The sequence below is a fragment of the Poecilia formosa genome, unplaced genomic scaffold (genome assembly GCF_000485575.1).
Source record: "Poecilia formosa unplaced genomic scaffold, Poecilia_formosa-5.1.2 Scaffold135, whole genome shotgun sequence".
NCBI classification, from domain to species: Eukaryota; Metazoa; Chordata; class Actinopteri; order Cyprinodontiformes; family Poeciliidae; genus Poecilia; species Poecilia formosa.
In genome coordinates this window covers 681,841-700,928 of record NW_006800074.1, presented here as the reverse complement: position 1 = coordinate 700,928, position 19,088 = coordinate 681,841, and the positions used below count along the sequence as shown (strand labels likewise).

At 37.8% G+C, this 19,088-nt stretch overlaps 4 protein-coding genes across 4 annotated transcripts in view; all 4 read left to right on the top strand.

Moving 5' to 3' along the window:
* uqcc5 (ubiquinol-cytochrome c reductase complex assembly factor 5) overlaps positions 1-2,313 on the top strand; it is a 3,561-nt gene extending 1,248 nt beyond the window's left edge. Inside the window, exon 2 of the mRNA XM_007562315.2 lies at positions 1,536-2,313. Within this exon, the coding sequence (XP_007562377.1) occupies positions 1,536-1,627 (92 nt within the window). The 3' untranslated portion in view covers positions 1,628-2,313. The remainder of the gene's footprint in view (positions 1-1,535) is intronic.
* A 3,108-nt stretch (positions 2,314-5,421) lies between these two features.
* LOC103145060 (14-3-3 protein beta/alpha-1) lies at positions 5,422-9,523 on the top strand. Its single transcript, XM_007562313.2, has 6 exons — positions 5,422-5,534; positions 6,578-6,879; positions 6,964-7,087; positions 7,509-7,672; positions 7,870-7,965; positions 8,055-9,523. The coding sequence occupies exons 2-6, from the start codon at positions 6,586-6,588 to the stop codon at positions 8,109-8,111; spliced, it is 735 nt and encodes a 244-aa protein (XP_007562375.1). The 5' UTR covers positions 5,422-5,534; positions 6,578-6,585; the 3' UTR covers positions 8,112-9,523.
* A 445-nt stretch (positions 9,524-9,968) lies between these two features.
* On the top strand, positions 9,969-13,704 carry LOC103145059 (embryonic polyadenylate-binding protein-like). The gene is made up of 4 exons (XM_007562312.2): positions 9,969-10,173; positions 12,575-12,779; positions 13,289-13,482; positions 13,569-13,704. The coding sequence occupies exons 2-4, from the start codon at positions 12,587-12,589 to the stop codon at positions 13,686-13,688; spliced, it is 507 nt and encodes a 168-aa protein (XP_007562374.1). The 5' UTR covers positions 9,969-10,173; positions 12,575-12,586; the 3' UTR covers positions 13,689-13,704.
* An 896-nt stretch (positions 13,705-14,600) lies between these two features.
* On the top strand, positions 14,601-18,703 carry LOC103145058 (14-3-3 protein beta/alpha-1). The gene is made up of 6 exons (XM_007562311.2): positions 14,601-14,714; positions 15,758-16,059; positions 16,144-16,267; positions 16,689-16,852; positions 17,050-17,145; positions 17,235-18,703. Exons 2-6 carry the CDS (start codon positions 15,766-15,768, stop codon positions 17,289-17,291), a joined length of 735 nt encoding a protein of 244 aa, XP_007562373.1. The 5' UTR covers positions 14,601-14,714; positions 15,758-15,765; the 3' UTR covers positions 17,292-18,703.
* The last annotated feature ends 385 nt before the right edge of the window (positions 18,704-19,088 follow it).

Genomic DNA, 19,088 nt, shown 5'->3' with positions numbered 1-19,088 from the left:
TTAGTATATTTGCAGCTATTTTCTGTGATGTGGAGCCCTTCTTACAGTGTTTAGCTTCATCCATCTTCGATTCAACTCTATCTAGACTCTAGAGTTTTATTCCTTGCTAATGAAATGTATCCACACAGCATGATTCTGCCACTGCCACGTTTTACTGAGGGAATGGTGTATTCAAAGTGATGTCCAGTGTTAATTTTCTTCTACATGTGCTATTGTTTTATGTAGGACCAAAGGCTTAATTTTGGTTTTAAATAATGAGTCGTCATGCCTTAAATTTAAAAGTGGATTTCTTTTAAGAACTACATCCTTCTCGAAGTGCATCACTATTCCCATCTCTCAGCAAGCTCAAAGCAAAGTGCATCAAAGATGATGATGCTGGTTACTGTGTATAAAGACTGAAAATGTACGAGCTTTCACTTTTTATATGTGCAGTGAACTGGAAAAAATAAAATCCTAATTTTAAAATTTGATTACCTGATCACTGCATCAACATTCACTCATCCACCAAAATATTGAACATCCTCGTATTTTGTGTAGCACCTCAAAAACTTATTTTTAAAAAATTTTTAATAATAAAAGCAAAACATGAAAAATCTTGCATCAGCCAAGATAAGAGTTATCTGCAGGTGAATTCTGTACAGTTGGTTACCCAAAAAATGATTAGTAGACCATTACTGCTCAAACAAATGCTGTTTATAACTGGATGTAATTAGAACCGCTCTACAGATTGTGTCTGAACAGAATGAACATACAACAGATATTGTTGCATATCTTACAGTGGTGTAAAATGTTACCTCTCTAGTACATAAACTTCATACCAAGTATGTCAATAATAATATTTTAGTAGTTTTTTTCTGTTTTTGCACCTGTGATTACACCTAACCCTGGGAGAACAGAATAAATGAAAAGATGAAAAGCAATAAACCAGTTATTAAACCACCTCTGTTAACGCCGAACCACTCTTTTTTTTTTTTTTTTACAGACGTTCTCACTTATGTGGTTTGAGGAAAACTAACATGACTCAAAAGCCTCTTCTGATTAAAAAAAAAAATGAAACAGTGTTTTATCCTTTTGTACTCTGAGGCCCTCTCCAAGATAGAGAGGAATGTTTATTTTTTTCTACGAGAAAACTCATTTTTTATTCCTCAGATTCTGGTGACTGCCTTTATGTTGTGTTATGTAATGAGGTTGTGTCTGAAAATGTGCAGGTGAAAAAAAAAAAGATTTTTATCTATTAAACATCCTGGCTAATCAATATAAAAAGTATCAGAAAGACAGCAAATATGAAATTGGATTCGACATATGCTGCAGTGAGTGAATCTGTTTGTCACTGCAGCTGGGTCATGTAAGTGGAACAGAGCCATTGCTAATGAATAGTAACACCTGTTCTTTTCCTGCTGTTCCACATTAAACACCCTAGGAAGTAAGGATGCCAAGTATCAGTCAGCTAAGTGTTTCACTGTATCCATAAGAAGGTCACACTTCACTTCTCATGTGTTCATTGTTTTTTGTTTTTTTTTCTTTTTTCTTAACAGACGATGTCTACAGAAGGAAAAAATCAGAGCGGCAGTACCAGCAGAAGATAACAGACGGTCCCCTCGTACTAGATCAACATGGAGCCAAGTGAATGATGGTCAGACTTCACAAGAGTCGCCTAAGGACACACTGTTGGACTCAAACTCCCTCACTGGTTTCACAATTAAATCGCAAGCATAGAGACGCTCTGGACGAAAAAAGATGGTGGAAGAATCCCTTCCTTTTACAGGCTTTACTCTGTAAATACTAAGTCAGAAAAAAATTAATCTTAGCGTAATATTACCATATGTTTGAGGTTAAGACTGATTTAAGTGACAATGAATACTACTGAAGTAACAGAACAAAATATTTGTATCTATAATTTGAGATGTTGTATGGTTGAGGTAATGATAGTATAAAAATCCATCTCAAAACTAATCAGCCAAATTGTTCTTATTCTGTCTTTCATCCTTGTCCCTCATTCACTCAGTGAAATCGTGCGTTTTTATGTGTCAGTTGTGCCAGAGACTGCAGGCGGATGAAACCATTTGGGTATCCCGACAGCTTGATGGGGTTCCCATTCAGCCTCACACGGTCCAGGTTGGATCGTAGGTAGTGGCTGGTGTCACCTTTGCAGAACATCTCGTCTGTTATAGTTGAGATATTGTTGTTCTGTAGGAAAAAATTAAAGAAAACAAAAACATAACATTGGGATGTTGTGTAGCCTGAAGTGCTAAAAGGATTGACTCTATGTCTTTCTCTTCTCTTTAATAATAAATAAAATTGCATTAGACCATACATGCAGGTGAGTTTAGACACTAGTGTTAGTTCATTGTCTTCAAAGTCTTTTGAACAGTTCTACATTTTGCGTTGTTACAGTGACAAGGAAAATAATGATGGATGGTTTTGAACATATGCAAATAAAAAAAATCTATAGCTTTCAGCATTGATCCCTTTTATTCAGAAACCCTTCAATAACATCAAATAACCCCAGTTGCATTCAGAATAATTCAAACTGAGTCACCTGAATAAAAATAAAGCACATACTCTGTGAAGGCATCAGCTACAATCGGAGCTTCTTCATCAAAGCATTTTCATGTGTCAGAATGGCCCAGTCAAAGTCCAGACCTATAGCCAACTTGGGCAAAGCTATAGCAATAGTTGTTTTTGTAATAATAAACAAAACTTTCATTCCCTTCATATGCAAAGCTGGGAGAAATGCACCCTGAAAGCTGTCAGCTATAGTGGCAACAAACGGTGGTTCTGTAAAGAATTGACTCACCGAGGCTGAATAGAAATGTAGAGATTTTTCAGATTTTTATTTAAAAAAAATATTGAAAGTCATTGTACTTATTTTCTACTTACAATTATGCACTACTTTATCATCAAATTTTAATGAAATACATTAAAGTTTGTGTACCAGTTTGACAAAAGGTGAAGTCCCTGGGGTGTGAATACTTTTACAAGGCTTAGCATGTAATTAATTCTATGTTACCCATGTCAGTAAAGTCTTGTTTGCTTATTTTTGTGATTTTGTTGAAATGTGCATGGAGGTATGCAGTTTCTTTCGGACACAGCCATCAGCTGATGGCACAGCAGCCAGGTCAGGGGGAAATCTTCTCACATTAAACGAATGCGCTCAGGCAGACACACATCAGACATGTTGGCAGCTCTGAAAAAGGTCACATCTGCTCTTTAGATTCTTTATACATGCCCAGACTGCCTAATGAACAGCCCAGCTTAGTGGTCTCACCAATGTCATAATGCTGTCTAGAATGTGACACATGTAGTTTTGAGGGGATCACATACTCAATCCTTTTATTGCATAAGGATCACAGTAAGAAAAAAAAAAGAAGTGGAAAACACCTCAGCAAGTGTTGCATAATCAGACTCTGAACAGTTTTCAAAAGGTAATTTCTTGAATAAATGTCACTGTTGGTCTCCTGAACTACTGCCACCTCAGGGTCCACATCGTCCTGGAGGCTGTCTTCGGGAAAATTCACAATCTCAGTCTAAAAGGGTAAAAAAGTGTTTCTCAGCTCTTCTATCACCCTCAAACTTGTTCTACCTGTCTATTTATTTGAATGGTACATAAACACCAGAAGACACTCACTACAGGTTGCCTTGCTTTCATGGATTCATCCTTTTTGCCAGATAAAGGTGTTGCAGAGAGAAAAATCGATGCAAAGATTAAAATCCTTGGATGCGTTATTGTCAGAGAGCCTAGTCAAAAGGATCGCTGCCTCCTCAGCTGTGAGCAGGAAAAAAATTCAATTCAGTTTTCTTTAGCTGCCAGGATATTACTGAGTAAGTAAAGGAAACAGACTTTTTAGCTCAATGAATGCTGTTTCTGTCACATTAATTGTGTGTTTTAGAACAAATCAAGTCTGAGATTAGTAAAATGTGGAGTGACTTGGAATGAGCTGGTAGAAGATTCTGTATTTAAAAATATAGTGGTTTAAATGTACGGTTTTGAAATATGCAATGCGGTCCTTTATTAAACACGGGACAGCAGCAATTATTACTACTTTTAAAATGCAGCATTGACTTTTAACCTTACAGTAATGTTAAGTGTAATTATACAGTTAAAACTGTATAACACTGAACACATAATTTTTTCTCATGGAAATTAAATCAGACAAATTTCGGTAGTCCATTTAGCAAAATTATTTATATTAGCTGAATGCTAAAATAATATACATTTTCATTTTCTTATAACTTTGACATGCTGTGACATTACTAAAGTTTTTGGGAAGCCCAGATGATTATTACATTTTAGACATCTGATTGGTTAGTGTTGGAGTGAATTAAAGTCTCAGCGAGCTTTACCTACATAAAGGAGAAATAAAAAAAGATATGCTGCCTTGTAATAAAATGTAGTTTTTGTAAATTAAATAGTTTGTATTTAAATATTGATACTAAGACTTTTGGCAGTTCTGGTGTGAAGTGTGATGTGGAGAGTTGAAGCCTGCTTTGCATCAACACTAATGATGAATACATGAAGCAAAATGGGAGGCTTTATGTATCCAAACATCTTTCCAAACATCTTTCTTTTCTGATAAAAAGTATTTGCCTATTCACATATTTTATTAATAACATCAAATTAGGTTCATAGCTTAACTAGGTACTTACTCTGTAGGAAGTATTTGAAACTGCTGTTTATCATGAATGATATGCATACCACCATTTTATTTCTATTTTTATGTTTTGCAAAAACAGGATGGATACTTCTTCTTCCATGGGATCTTGATATTTATGAAAGAGCACATTGCTTTCAACTTTATGGCAAGAAAATTGGAACAAAAGTAAAAATATTGGTACTTTTAGTGCCAATATGTCGTGAAATTTCAATTAAATTATTCAAGGAAAAACCTGAAAATCTGCAAAAAGCCGCATTTGTTATTATATCTATATTTAAAAGCATTAACTTGACTCTTTATCATTTTTAGCTAAAGTTAAGAGCCATTGTATGGTGCCCAAAAAGCCATCTGCGGCTTTAGAGCAGGTTGGACACCTTGGATAGAGGATGCAGAAGACAGTACTAAATAGAGTCACATGATATGTTCGCTATGGTGACGCTTTAGGAGAAGAGAGAAGAGTCTAATTTAATAACATACAGACTTTAATTATGTGGATTTGAACAAACTTTCATGCTTAGAGAAATTTTGCAATCACACTCTGAAGTTAGAAATCAGTTCTATCTCAGTACGAGGCCTAGAAGATCTATTACAGATTATATAAGAAGTATGAAAACATTAAAAACATACATACAGGCTAATTTACTCGTTTTGAAACGGAAATAAGTTAACTTAGTCTTCGTAAACGATGTTTTATCTTCGGCAGAAAAGCGGCGCCTGCATTACGTAAGGCAGATGTGTGGTGAGAAAGGAGGAAACAGAAGTGCCAGTGTAGCGGAAGTGGTACTGCCCTGAACGCTGAGCGAGACGGAGGACGGAGGCTGAATCGACCAGAGAGTGAAAAAAACGACAAAAAAAGCAGGATAAAAAGTCACCAATTTTGTAAGTGTAATTACCTAGCGCGTCTGAAAATCGCACGATAGCACTACCTTTTCATTGGTAATTCGGCGGGAGAAGAGCTGTTTTTCATCGTGTGCGGCTGGATCCTGTTGAGAAGCCATCATAACCGAGAGGCTAGGCTAGCTGCTAACCGACGGTCGGATTCCATGACACTTTGTTCTGACAGGCTCGGCAGCCTGGGCGGGCCGAGTCTTACAGCTGGGGAAAATACGCTAAAACGTTCACGCAGCTCACCGAATTGCCACGATTTGTTCTCGTCTGGTTTAACAGTTCCACAAGAAGAATCATTGCTGTCCCGTTCTTGTTTTAAATAATTTAACGTGGCCGTGGAAATTTTCTCCACTGGCCTAGCGAAAGGCAGCGGCAGCCAGGCGACGGTAGCTAGCCAACTGTTAGCTTCTCCATTCGCTTTGCGTTATCACGACAGATTAGCTCTCTGCGCGTTCTCTAGTCAATTAAGGACACACCCTTAAATGTAATCTAATAGAAAACTTAAACCACTTCTGGCGTATTTGTCAAAATGGTGTTAATATTGGGCCATTAACTACGGCAGCCCGCTAGCGCTACTAGCAACCTCAGGGGAGGGCATTAAAGGCTGACTCGGGAAAGCTTCGGTTGGTTTTGTAGATTGGGTTGATTAATTTGAAATATATTGACCCAATAAAACAGTCACGAGTGTTAAATATAAGCACCTTACACCTGTGCATGTTGACGAGTGAGCAGACATCAGGTTAGGGATGTAAGAGAAGAGTCAAGTTTGGGGAGCGCTACGAACGAGCTAACAGCTAAACCTTAGCTAGTGATGTGTATGGCTGACCCAGTTGCCAGGGGGCCCAGTTCAAACTTATACATCATTTCTGTATAACATAATGATTTCTACAATTATAGAGTTAGCAAATTGTTTTAATTTCAACAGAAAGTTATAATTATTCCATAGAAATGTGAACTGTCCACCTTAAAATATGATTACCCATGTGTACTGTTCCCATATCTAGCTCTTGACATTACCTCTTCTTTTTTTCCAGTCTAGAAAATGGATAAGAACGACCTGGTACAGAAGGCCAAGCTTGCTGAGCAGGCTGAGCGCTACGATGACATGGCTGCAGCCATGAAGTCAGTGACAGAGCAAGGCGCAGAGCTGTCGAATGAGGAGCGTAACCTTCTCTCTGTGGCCTACAAGAATGTGGTTGGGGCACGTCGTTCGTCCTGGCGTGTAATTTCCAGCATCGAGCAGAAGACTGAGGGCAATGACAAAAAACAGCAGATGGCACGTGAATACCGGGAGAAGATAGAAGCTGAACTGCAAGAAATCTGCCATGACGTGCTTGTAAGCGTTTAATTGTGAGAACTGTGCCCTTTCTTGTGTTCAAGGGGATGTTTCTAAACTGGTTATCTCATGTATTGTTTTCAGGGGCTACTGGACAACTATCTCATTGCCAACGCATCTGCTGCTGAGAGCAAGGTGTTCTACCTGAAGATGAAAGGCGACTATTATAGATACCTTTCTGAGGTTGCATCTGGGGAGTCTAAGAAGGGTAATTATATTATTTCAACATTGCTATGTGTAAGAATGTTTAACCTGACTTGAAAAATAGGGATTTGAAAGATGATTAAAACACTCATGAAAATCCTGATTCTCAAAAGTCTGTTTCAACAAAACAATTGCATTTTTTGTCAAACTGGAACATTTCTTTTAACAGAATCTTTTCTGCTTCAAAATTCAGTCACTTTTTTACTTTGGTAATATTTCCTTAACAGAAATCAAAGGAAAACACAAAACGTCTCATAACTTGAGTTGCATACTACATTAGCGTTTGAGATGTTTTTTATGTAAACTTTTTAAAGTATTGTGCTTAGACAGCATATTAGTTTCTTTGCTTTTTTTTGCTGCTCTCAGGTCTACTTTAAAAGTTTGTGAATAATTGACAATTTCATTTTTTTTTCCTGCTAATACAGATACAGTGGAGAACTCCCAGCAGGCGTACCAGCAAGCTTTTGACATTAGCAAGGGGGAGATGCAGCCAACACACCCCATTAGGCTTGGCCTGGCCCTCAACTTCTCAGTCTTCTATTATGAAATCCTCAACAACCCGGACAAGGCCTGTAGCCTGGCTAAAACGGTATGTGCCAAACCCTAATAACAATCTACTTCTAGTCTTTTATTTTATGTAAGACTATGGCAAACTGATTGACGATCAGTTTTAAATTTTACATTTTGGAGATGGTATATAAATCAGAGGAATTTAGACCAGCTATTGTCTTTGTGGAAGTCTAAGTTTTGTTTTTGTGGATTTTTTTATTTTTTTTTTTCTATCAGGCATTTGATGAAGCAATTGCTGAACTCGACACTTTGAACGAGGACTCTTACAAAGACAGCACCCTGATCATGCAACTACTAAGGGACAACCTGACTGTGAGTTCCATATTTGGGATATCCTGTGTGATCTTGATGTCTTTCCCGACAAATATTACTATAACTTTTCTCTTGCTTTCTTTCCTCAGCTGTGGACATCAGAAAACCAGGCAGATGAGGGAGAGACCGGAGATGGGGAAAACTAATGGAATTGCACTGTTAATCCACCTACACTCTTATCTTAAACACAGACAGCTTATATACATCCCCCCCTCCACTCCATCAGCCCCTCCCACTTCTGTATGACAAGCAGCCTGAATTGCTCCTGACCAACTAGTTTACCCCTCTCAGTTCACTGTGAGGTGACAGGGTAATTTTCAGTTGTTAGCAGATTCAGTCACTTTGTGGAAACATGTTGTATTGATTAGTGAGTCCATGTTGCTGTTGTTTTTGTCAGCTTCGTGTGTAGGTCTGTATGTAGTGAGCGTGAAAGTGCGAGCGAGTGTGAAATGATTGCGCGCGTGTGTGTTTCTGGGGGGGAGGGGGGTGTTGTGAATTCGAATCGTCCTTCCAACTTCCTTTGTCCCAGCTAGTTTGGTGTGCATTTTTCATCCCTTTTTTTTTTTGTTACTTTTCTTATTTGTGATTCCTCATGATATTTACAGGTTTTATTGTATGGTAATTAAACTGGCAGTTGATTTCCACCAAACACTGTGATGGTAGGCTTTCCATTTGCTTCACAACCGTCAAAATAGTTTTTTTCTTTCTTTTTTTTTTTTTTTCTTTTGTTTTTGTTCCAGACACGTACGATCCTATATTCAGTTAACTGCAATTCTGCTGTGGGCTCATACAGAAAGGAGGCAGGCTGTATTGTGACACTGACATCTTGGTGTAATATTCCTTGATCATGTTCACAAATTCAGTTTTCAAGTTCTAAGGGACCCCGTAAATTGTCATAATAGGTTTGTTCAGACATAAGACATTCCACATTATTAGGCATCTTGAAAACAGCAGTGCTCCTTATTGTTTTTTGAACTAAGTATAGATTGTCATTGTAGTTTTCTCACTGTTCTGGTGCTGCTTAATCTCAGTACAATGAAAATTGTATGCGTAAATGTGGTTCCATGTATTTTGCAAGATTGACTATCATCTGTATGTAAAACCTAAAGTAACCTTTTATTGATGTTAATTGAAAATGTCTTGCCACACTGTATCAACCCTGCTTGCAAAATATTCCTCTTAAAGCGGTTGTTTTCTCCAAAAAAGCTTTTGTGCCTGGCTTTCTCTTGCAGCCTCCTGCATTTTTTTTCCTTTTAAGGTAGCAGCATCTGCTTGTTTAAAATCTCATAGAACGAGTTAGACCACAAAAATATAAACCCTGACCTCAGTTTTTACCCAGGTGAATCTCTCGGCTGTTAAAGATAGCTGGTGGGAATAATTGCCTCTAAAAATCAGGTTTTAGAAGGTGAAAAGAAGCTCAGTGTCACAATACCATGTATCACCACTACATTCCACATTACTGTAGTTGAAGACACCATTCCACGTTATAGCTGGCGGTCTGTTTACTCTGACAATGCTCCAATAAATTGAAATCTTTTGTTGGGGGGAAAAAAAAAATAAAAAAATTATGTCAGTTCATTATTTTGCTTGATGAAAATGCAGTTAGTGAATGTGGAACGAAGCCTGTCTGTATATCAGGTATTTACTTGCTTTGTTTTTACTGACAAGTCTTATGGCTAAAATTTGCTTCTGTAACAGTCTATTACCCAGTGCACACACGTGGTTGTGAAAATTTAGAATAGCTATTAAAAAAGCAGTGATGAAATGGAGATAAACAATGGTTGGTGTAATTCTAGCTTTGTGTTTATGTATCTTAAAACCATTCTAGTTTCACTATACATGTAAGAAATAGGAAAGTGTCAAAGACCATTCAGTGAAATAAAGTTTCGTTTAAGATAAGAGGCAAATTACGTCTTTATTTCTGTTCACAAAGTCCTGTTAATTTTTTTTTAAATGTATCAAACGTGGCTTTAAATATATGGACTCGTTCAACTGCATGTATTTTTATTACTAAGCTAAGATCTAGTTTTTGTCGCGGAATGTGACGTCCTTTCTGTCGGTGCCTTCTCACGTCTTAATTGAAATTACATTGCGCGGAGCAAGCGTGCAGGTGTTCGGAGATGCTAATTAAATCAAAACAAGCTGAGGTTCACGTGGAAATTGTTCACAAACTGCTGCGCTGAATAAAAAGACATCCTCGTTTTAAATGTAAGTTTATCTAGTTTGTAACGTTAAGCTGTATTTATTTGTAGAACCTTGCTAGTTTCTTTCAGTGCGTGATGCGCACGCGGGGTAACGAAATTTAGCTAACGACTGTTTTAGCTTAATGTTTTTTCTATGATTGTTGCTTGTACCGTTAGCTACATCATTAAATTTTTAAATGTCTTTGCTTCCCCGTTTTTATGTTAAGAGAATATTTTTATCAACATTTAAGCTGGAAATCTTCTTTCCACTGTTTAACTACTACGGAGTATCAGATTGCTTCTTTAGCGCTCTACGTTTTAATGTGAAATCCTCCTAATGTTACCAAAACGTTTCTAATTTTGAGTGGGGAAAAAAGGCTCCATTCAACAAATCTTTGTGAATTCGCTTTAGATTTAATTTATACCGAGGTGTCTACATAAGTGAGAATATAGTCAAGTTAATTTGTTCCAGCAATTCAGTAAAAAAAAAAAAAAGTTTATAGATCTAGATTACTCTGTTTTAAGCTTCCACTTAACACAGAGACATAGTTTTATTTTGATTAAGGCTCACAATAAAAACTTTATATTTAGGAATCATATAAGCCAAATTAAACAAAGGATATCAATACCGAAATGTTGGCCCTTTGAAAGGATGTGTCTGTGCAGCTATATGCACTAACTATCTGGTCCTGCATGAATTACTACATCAATGCAGCAGAATGGATTCAGGAGGAGATCGGTCGCTGTAGGTGCACCGATTGCAGTTTTTTGGCCTATTATTGATTTTTAAGAAGCCTGGCCGCCAATTCCTAAATTTTTAGTGTCTGAAATGTTGCTAAATATAGCAAATTCACTGAGCTGGCAACAGTGGGGTGACCATTGTCAACTACAAACGTGCAGACATGAACTGGTGAGTAGGTCTGTCAGACAAACCTCTCTCACAGCAGAGCAAAAAAGGACAGTGGTTGATAAGATTGTCTTTACATGTATCCACTGATCACCAATCTACCAAAATTAAGAAAATTGGGGCTAATTTACTGGTGCACCCCTAGAATGAATACATGGTTGGTATGAAATATCCACTACTAGATGAAAAACAATCTGTATTCTGAATTGGCAGAATATTTGTCTTAATCCATAATAATATTATGCTATTCAAGGCATGTTCTTAAAGTTGCTGCTCTGACATGTTTTCAGTGGATGGTATGGTCGGAAATTTGTCTCATTGTTTTAAAATATGTATTAGTTCTATATTTTAAAAATGTAGCAAATTAAAACATCTACACATTGTGGTAATATAAGTTTTAGAAATATCTCATTCATTAAACAAAAACAATTAAGTAAACTATGAGTTATTGGGTAAGACCATTTTGCTTATTAATCAACTACAGTGATATATTTAATAAACCTGATATTGGTGTGTTTGACAGTGTGTGCAGATGCCACGTCTAGCATCTCCATAAAGGTAATCTTCGATGGAAAGTATGAGGTGATGTAAGATCTTGTGGTAGAAATCTTTGCCGAGTTTGGACTTTAGAAAAAACAGTGGCTTCACACAAGCAGCCACTGTTGCTGCATAAACCAGTGTCATGTTTAAAGTCTTCACACAGACTTTAAACTAAACATGCTTGTTTAAAGTTTCCACTCAGTGTGGAAACTTTTTAAACTAGACAAGTTTAAGCAAAACTTGGGTTCTGTGCTTTTTTGCTCTTCCTCTAGTTTCCTGGGCCTTAACTTTCAAGTGCAATGCAAAACTTTTTATCTCAAAAGCAGACTTTAGACAACCGAGCAACAGCCACATCCTTTTCCCCCCTCTGACATCTTGAGATTTAGGAGTGGCTTAATATAAGAAATATAACAGTTGTTCCCCACGTCCTGAACACATCTGTGAGATGTTTCCTCCCGAAGCACTGACTAATCAAGGTGTTCACCTTATTTAACTTTTTAAGTGCTTCTACTTAAAAAAGTTAAATAAGGTTTTCTTCACATTCCTGTCAAGACTGCAGCTCTTCCTTAATGGCCCAAATTAGCAGAAATAAATGTGTGAAATGTAATGATGAATGCATCTTCAGTGTGAGCATCTCTTATTGTTTCAAATGACCAAAATTGACATTTTTGGAGACGCTCCAGCTTGAGGTCCACCTGTACTTATTTTAGGATTGAAATATTTGTCTTCTAAGCGAAACACAACTCCCAGTTTTCATAATTTACATTAGATGAAATTAGTTTTCCTTTTGCTAAGATAATCTCTATTTGGAACCACTCAAATGTTTGAACAAACCTAATTTAGAAATGGCAGGTGTGAAAATGTCACTGAGTGTAAGGTTACGAAATACTGAAGTAGAAGTAAAACATGCAATAGTTTCCCTAAAGTAAGCTAGCAATGCGTTCTACTCTCTATAACCCCCTACTAATTTTTCATCCAGCTGGTACGCAACATGAATGGCAGTGGTCCAGCGTATCCTCTGGCCTCTTTGTATGTCGGGGACCTGCACCCTGATGTTACAGAAGCCATGCTGTATCAGAAGTTTTCTCCTGCTGGACCCATCATGTCGATCCGCGTGTGCCGGGACATCATCACCCGCAGATCCCTAGGATACGCCTATATAAACTTCCAGCAGCCAGCTGACGGTACACCCACATTTATTGTTGCAAAACAGTGGCACAATTAAATATTTTAGCAAAGAAGTTATATTTCTACTATTTTTCATATTGCTGTTTCTGTATTTTATGAGATTTACCTGCTTAAGCTTTTATAGCCAAATTCCTTCATCAGCATATCATCAGTGCTGCATAGGCATGATAATGAGGCATTCATTTAAGAAATGATGCATCTAAAAGTTGCAGGGTGATGGACTTGCTAATCCATATCTACAGAAATGTGAATAAACACAGCTGGATGTTGATTCAAAATCCCCTGGATGTATAATAACTTAAAGAAAATATGAATATTCATCAGAAATCTTGTTTTTATGCTTTAATACATGGATGCCCTTAATTATTTTGTTAAACTGAGCAAAGACAGACTGTAGATTAGAAAACCTTTGCTAGAGAGTACAGTATTGCATTTGATGTGTAGTTGTGGCTTATTTTTGATGCTTTTTCCTTCATGTTTTAATTTTTAAAAAAATTATTTTTAGCGGAGTGTGCCTTAGATACGATGAACTATGACGTCATTAAGGGTCGACCCATTCGGATAATGTGGTCTCAGCGTGACCCAGGTCTCAGGAAGTCCGGTGTGGGAAACATCTTTATCAAAAACATGGATGAGTCCATTGACAACAAGGCGCTGTATGATACTTTCTCTGCCTTTGGCAATATTTTATCCTGCAAGGTAGGCCTTTTTTTTTTTTTTTCTTTGAAAATTGTTGTATACATTTTCTTTTGTTAGCATGATTCAAACTATCTGGATTTTTGTAGGTTGTCTGTGATGAGAAGGGATCAAAAGGCTATGGCTTTGTTCACTTTGAGACTCAGGAGGCTGCAAATCGGGCCATTGAAACAATGAATGGGATGCTTCTGAATGACAGGAAAGTGTGAGTAAACTTTCACTGAAACTGCTTTTTGCAAATAAGTCCATCTGAGGGCTATAGACTCACTTGTTGCACTGGTGGCACTTAACTTTCTTTTTCAGTGAGCNTAACATCAAATTAGGTTCATAGCTTAACTAGGTACTTACTCTGTAGGAAGTATTTGAAACTGCTGTTTATCATGAATGATATGCATACCACCATTTTATTTCTATTTTTGTGTTTTGCAAAAACAGGATGGATACTTCTTCTTCCATGGGATCTTGATATTTATGAAAGAGCACATTGCTTTCAACTTTATGGCAAGAAAATTGGAACAAAAGTAAAAATATTGGTACTTTTAGTGCCAATATGTCGTGAAATTTCAATTAAATTATTCAAGGAAAAACCTGAAAATCTGCAAAAAGCCGCATTTGTTATTATATCTATATTTAAAAGCATTAACTTGACTCTTTATCATTTTTAGCTAAAGTTAAGAGCCATTGTATGGTGCCCAAAAAGCCATCTGCGGCTTTAGAGCAGGTTGGACACCTTGGATAGAGGATGCAGAAGACGGTACTAAATAGAAACACATGATATGTTCGCTATGGTGACGCTTTAGGAGAAGAGAGAAGAGTCTAATTTAATAACATACAGACTTTAATGATGTGGATTTGAACAAACTTTCATGCTTAGAGAAATTTTGCAATCACACTCTGAAGTTAGAAATCAGTTCTATCTCAGTACGAGGCCTAGAAGATCTATTACAGATTATATAAGAAGTATGAAAACATTAAAAACATACATACAGGCTAATTTACTCGTTTTGAAACGGAAATAAGTTAACTTAGTCTTCGTAAACGATGTTTTATCTTCGGCAGAAAAGCGGCGCCTGCATTACGTAAGGCAGATGTGTGGTGAGAAAGGAGGAAACAGAAGTGCCAGTGTAGCGGAAGTGGTACTGCCCTGAACGCTGAGCGAGACGGAGGACGGAGGCTGAATCGACCAGAGAGTGAAAAAAACGACAAAAAAAGCAGGATAAAAAGTCACCAATTTTGTAAGTGTAATTACCTAGCGCGTCTGAAAATCGCACGATAGCACTACCTTTTCATTGGTAATTCGGCGGGAGAAGAGCTGTTTTTCATCGTGTGCGGCTGGATCCTGTTGAGAAGCCATCATAACCGAGAGGCTAGGCTAGCTGCTAACCGACGGTCGGATTCCATGACACTTTGTTCTGACAGGCTCGGCAGCCTGGGCGGGCCGAGTCTTACAGCTGGGGAAAATACGCTAAAACGTTCACGCAGCTCACCGAATTGCCACGATTTGTTCTCGTCTGGTTTAACAGTTCCACAAGAAGAATCATTGCTGTCCCGTTCTTGTTTTAAATAATTTAACGTGGCCGTGGAAATTTTCTCCACTGGCCTAGCGAAAGGCAGCGGCAGCCAGGCGACGGTAGCTAGCCAACTGTTAGCTTCTCCATTCGCTTTGCGTTATCACGACAGATTAGCTCTCTGCGCGTTCTCTAGTCAATTAAGGACACACCCTTAAATGTAATCTAATAGAAAACTTAAACCACTTCTGGCGTATTTGTCAAAATGGTGTTAATATTGGGCCATTAACTACGGCAGCCCGCTAGCGCTACTAGCAACCTCAGGGGAGGGCATTAAAGGCTGACTCGGGAAAGCTTCGGTTGGTTTTGTAGATTGGGTTGATTAATTTGAAATATATTGACCCAATAAAACAGTCACGAGTGTTAAATATAAGCACCTTACACTTGTGCATGTTGACGAGTGAGCAGACATCAGGTTAGGGATGTAAGAGAAGAGTCAAGTTTGGGGAGCGCTACGAACGAGCTAACAGCTAAACCTTAGCTAGTGATGTGTATGGCTGACCCAGTTGCCAGGGGGCCCAGTTCAAACTTATACATCATTTCTGTATAACATAATGATTTCTACAATTATAGAGTTAGCAAATTGTTTTAATTTCAACAGAAAGTTATAATTATTCCATAGAAATGTGAACTGTCCACCTTAAAATATGATTACCCATGTGTACTGTTCCCATATCTAGCTCTTGACATTACTTCTTCTTTTTTTCCAGTCTAGAAAATGGATAAGAACGACCTGGTACAGAAGGCCAAGCTTGCTGAGCAGGCTGAGCGCTACGATGACATGGCTGCAGCCATGAAGTCAGTGACAGAGCAAGGCGCAGAGCTGTCGAATGAGGAGCGTAACCTTCTCTCTGTGGCCTACAAGAATGTGGTTGGGGCACGTCGTTCATCCTGGCGTGTAATTTCCAGCATCGAGCAGAAGACTGAGGGCAATGACAAAAAACAGCAGATGGCACGTGAATACCGGGAGAAGATAGAAGCTGAACTGCAAGAAATCTGCCATGACGTGCTTGTAAGCGTTTAATTGTGAGAACTGTGCCCTTTCTTGTGTTCAAGGGGATGTTTCTAAACTGGTTATCTCATGTATTGTTTTCAGGGGCTACTGGACAACTATCTCATTGCCAACGCATCTGCTGCTGAGAGCAAGGTGTTCTACCTGAAGATGAAAGGCGACTATTATAGATACCTTTCTGAGGTTGCATCTGGGGAGTCTAAGAAGGGTAATTATATTATTTCAACATTGCTATGTGTAAGAATGTTTAACCTGACTTGAAAAATAGGGATTTGAAAGATGATTAAAACACTCATGAAAATCCTGATTCTCAAAAGTCTGTTTCAACAAAACAATTGCATTTTTTGTCAAACTGGAACATTTCTTTTAACAGAATCTTTTCTGCTTCAAAATTCAGTCACTTTTTTACTTTGGTAATATTTCCTTAACAGAAATCAAAGGAAAACACAAAACGTCTCATAACTTGAGTTGCATACTACATTAGCGTTTGAGATGTTTTTTATGTAAACTTTTTAAAGTATTGTGCTTAGACAGCATATTAGTTTCTTTGCTTTTTTTTGCTGCTCTCAGGTCTACTTTAAAAGTTTGTGAATAATTGACAATTTCATTTTTTTTTCCTGCTAATACAGATACAGTGGAGAACTCCCAGCAGGCGTACCAGCAAGCTTTTGACATTAGCAAGGGGGAGATGCAGCCAACACACCCCATTAGGCTTGGCCTGGCCCTCAACTTCTCAGTCTTCTATTATGAAATCCTCAACAACCCGGACAAGGCCTGTAGCCTGGCTAAAACGGTATGTGCCAAACCCTAATAACAATCTACTTCTAGTCTTTTATTTTATGTAAGACTATGGCAAACTGATTGACGATCAGTTTTAAATTTTACATTTTGGAGATGGTATATAAATCAGAGGAATTTAGACCAGCTATTGTCTTTGTGGAAGTCTAAGTTTTGTTTTTGTGGATTTTTTTATTTTTTTTTTTCTATCAGGCATTTGATGAAGCAATTGCTGAACTCGACACTTTGAACGAGGACTCTTACAAAGACAGCACCCTGATCATGCAACTACTAAGGGACAACCTGACTGTGAGTTCCATATTTGGGATATCCTGTGTGATCTTGATGTCTTTCCCGACAAATATTACTATAACTTTTCTCTTGCTTTCTTTCCTCAGCTGTGGACATCAGAAAACCAGGCAGATGAGGGAGAGACCGGAGATGGGGAAAACTAATGGAATTGCACTGTTAATCCACCTACACTCTTATCTTAAACACAGACAGCTTATATACATCCCCCCCTCCACTCCATCAGCCCCTCCCACTTCTGTATGACAAGCAGCCTGAATTGCTCCTGACCAACTAGTTTACCCCTCTCAGTTCACTGTGAGGTGACAGGGTAATTTTCAGTTGTTAGCAGATTCAGTCACTTTGTGGAAACATGTTGTATTGATTAGTGAGTCCATGTTGCTGTTGTTTTTGTCAGCTTCGTGTGTAGGTCTGTATGTAGTGAGCGTGAAAGTGCGAGCGAGTGTGAAATGATTGCGCGCGTGTGTGTTTCTGGGGGGGAGGGGGGTGTTGTGAATTCGAATCGTCCTTCCAACTTCCTTTGTCCCAGCTAGTTTGGTGTGCATTTTTCATCCCTTTTTTTTTTTGTTACTTTTCTTATTTGTGATTCCTCATGATATTTACAGGTTTTATTGTATGGTAATTAAACTGGCAGTTGATTTCCACCAAACACTGTGATGGTAGGCTTTCCATTTGCTTCACAACCGTCAAAATAGTTTTTTTCTTTCTTTTTTTTTTTTTTTCTTTTGTTTTTGTTCCAGACACGTACGATCCTATATTCAGTTAACTGCAATTCTGCTGTGGGCTCATACAGAAAGGAGGCAGGCTGTATTGTGACACTGACATCTTGGTGTAATATTCCTTGATCATGTTCACAAATTCAGTTTTCAAGTTCTAAGGGACCCCGTAAATTGTCATAATAGGTTTGTTCAGACATAAGACATTCCACATTATTAGGCATCTTGAAAACAGCAGTGCTCCTTATTGTTTTTTGAACTAAGTATAGATTGTCATTGTAGTTTTCTCACTGTTCTGGTGCTGCTTAATCTCAGTACAATGAAAATTGTATGCGTAAATGTGGTTCCATGTATTTTGCAAGATTGACTATCATCTGTATGTAAAACCTAAAGTAACCTTTTATTGATGTTAATTGAAAATGTCTTGCCACACTGTATCAACCCTGCTTGCAAAATATTCCTCTTAAAGCGGTTGTTTTCTCCAAAAAAGCTTTTGTGCCTGGCTTTCTCTTGCAGCCTCCTGCATTTTTTTTCCTTTTAAGGTAGCAGCATCTGCTTGTTTAAAATCTCATAGAACGAGTTAGACCACAAAAATATAAACCCTGACCTCAGTTTTTACCCAGGTGAATCTCTCGGCTGTTAAAGATAGCTGGTGGGAATAATTGCCTCTAAAAATCAGGTTTTAGAAGGTGAAAAGAAGCTCAGTGTCACAATACCATGTATCACCACTACATTCCACATTACTGTAGTTGAAGACACCATTCCACGTTATAGCTGGCGGTCTGTTTACTCTGACAATGCTCCAATAAATTGAAATCTTTTGTTGGGGGGAAAAAAAAAATAAAAAAATTATGTCAGTTCATTATTTTGCTTGATGAAAATGCAGTTAGTGAATGTGGAACGAAGCCTGTCTGTATATCAGGTATTTACTTGCTTTGTTTTTACTGACAAGTCTTATGGCTAAAATTTGCTTCTGTAACAGTCTATTACCCAGTGCACACACGTGGTTGTGAAAATTTAGAATAGCTATTAAAAAAGCAGTGATGAAATGGAGATAAACAATGGTTGGTGTAATTCTAGCTTTGTGTTTATGTATCTTAAAACCATTCTAGTTTCACTATACATGTAAGAAATAGGAAAGTGTCAAAGACCATTCAGTGAAATAAAGTTTCGTTTAAGATAAGAGGCAAATTACGTCTTTATTTCTGTTCACAAAGTCCTGTTAAT

Coding starts and splice junctions, on each gene's coding strand:
- LOC103145060 (XM_007562313.2), top strand. CDS start 6,586: ATGGATAAGAACGACCTGGTACAGAAGGCCAAGCTTGCTGAGCAGGCT. Junction 7,088..7,508: donor ATCTGGGGAGTCTAAGAAGG/GTAATTATATTA, acceptor CTGCTAATACAG/ATACAGTGGAGAACTCCCAG. Junction 7,673..7,869: donor CCTGTAGCCTGGCTAAAACG/GTATGTGCCAAA, acceptor TTTTTCTATCAG/GCATTTGATGAAGCAATTGC.
- LOC103145059 (XM_007562312.2), top strand. CDS start 12,587: ATGAATGGCAGTGGTCCAGCGTATCCTCTGGCCTCTTTGTATGTCGGG. Junction 12,780..13,288: donor CTTCCAGCAGCCAGCTGACG/GTACACCCACAT, acceptor AATTATTTTTAG/CGGAGTGTGCCTTAGATACG. Junction 13,483..13,568: donor GCAATATTTTATCCTGCAAG/GTAGGCCTTTTT, acceptor GGATTTTTGTAG/GTTGTCTGTGATGAGAAGGG.
- LOC103145058 (XM_007562311.2), top strand. CDS start 15,766: ATGGATAAGAACGACCTGGTACAGAAGGCCAAGCTTGCTGAGCAGGCT. Junction 16,853..17,049: donor CCTGTAGCCTGGCTAAAACG/GTATGTGCCAAA, acceptor TTTTTCTATCAG/GCATTTGATGAAGCAATTGC. Junction 17,146..17,234: donor TACTAAGGGACAACCTGACT/GTGAGTTCCATA, acceptor TTCTTTCCTCAG/CTGTGGACATCAGAAAACCA.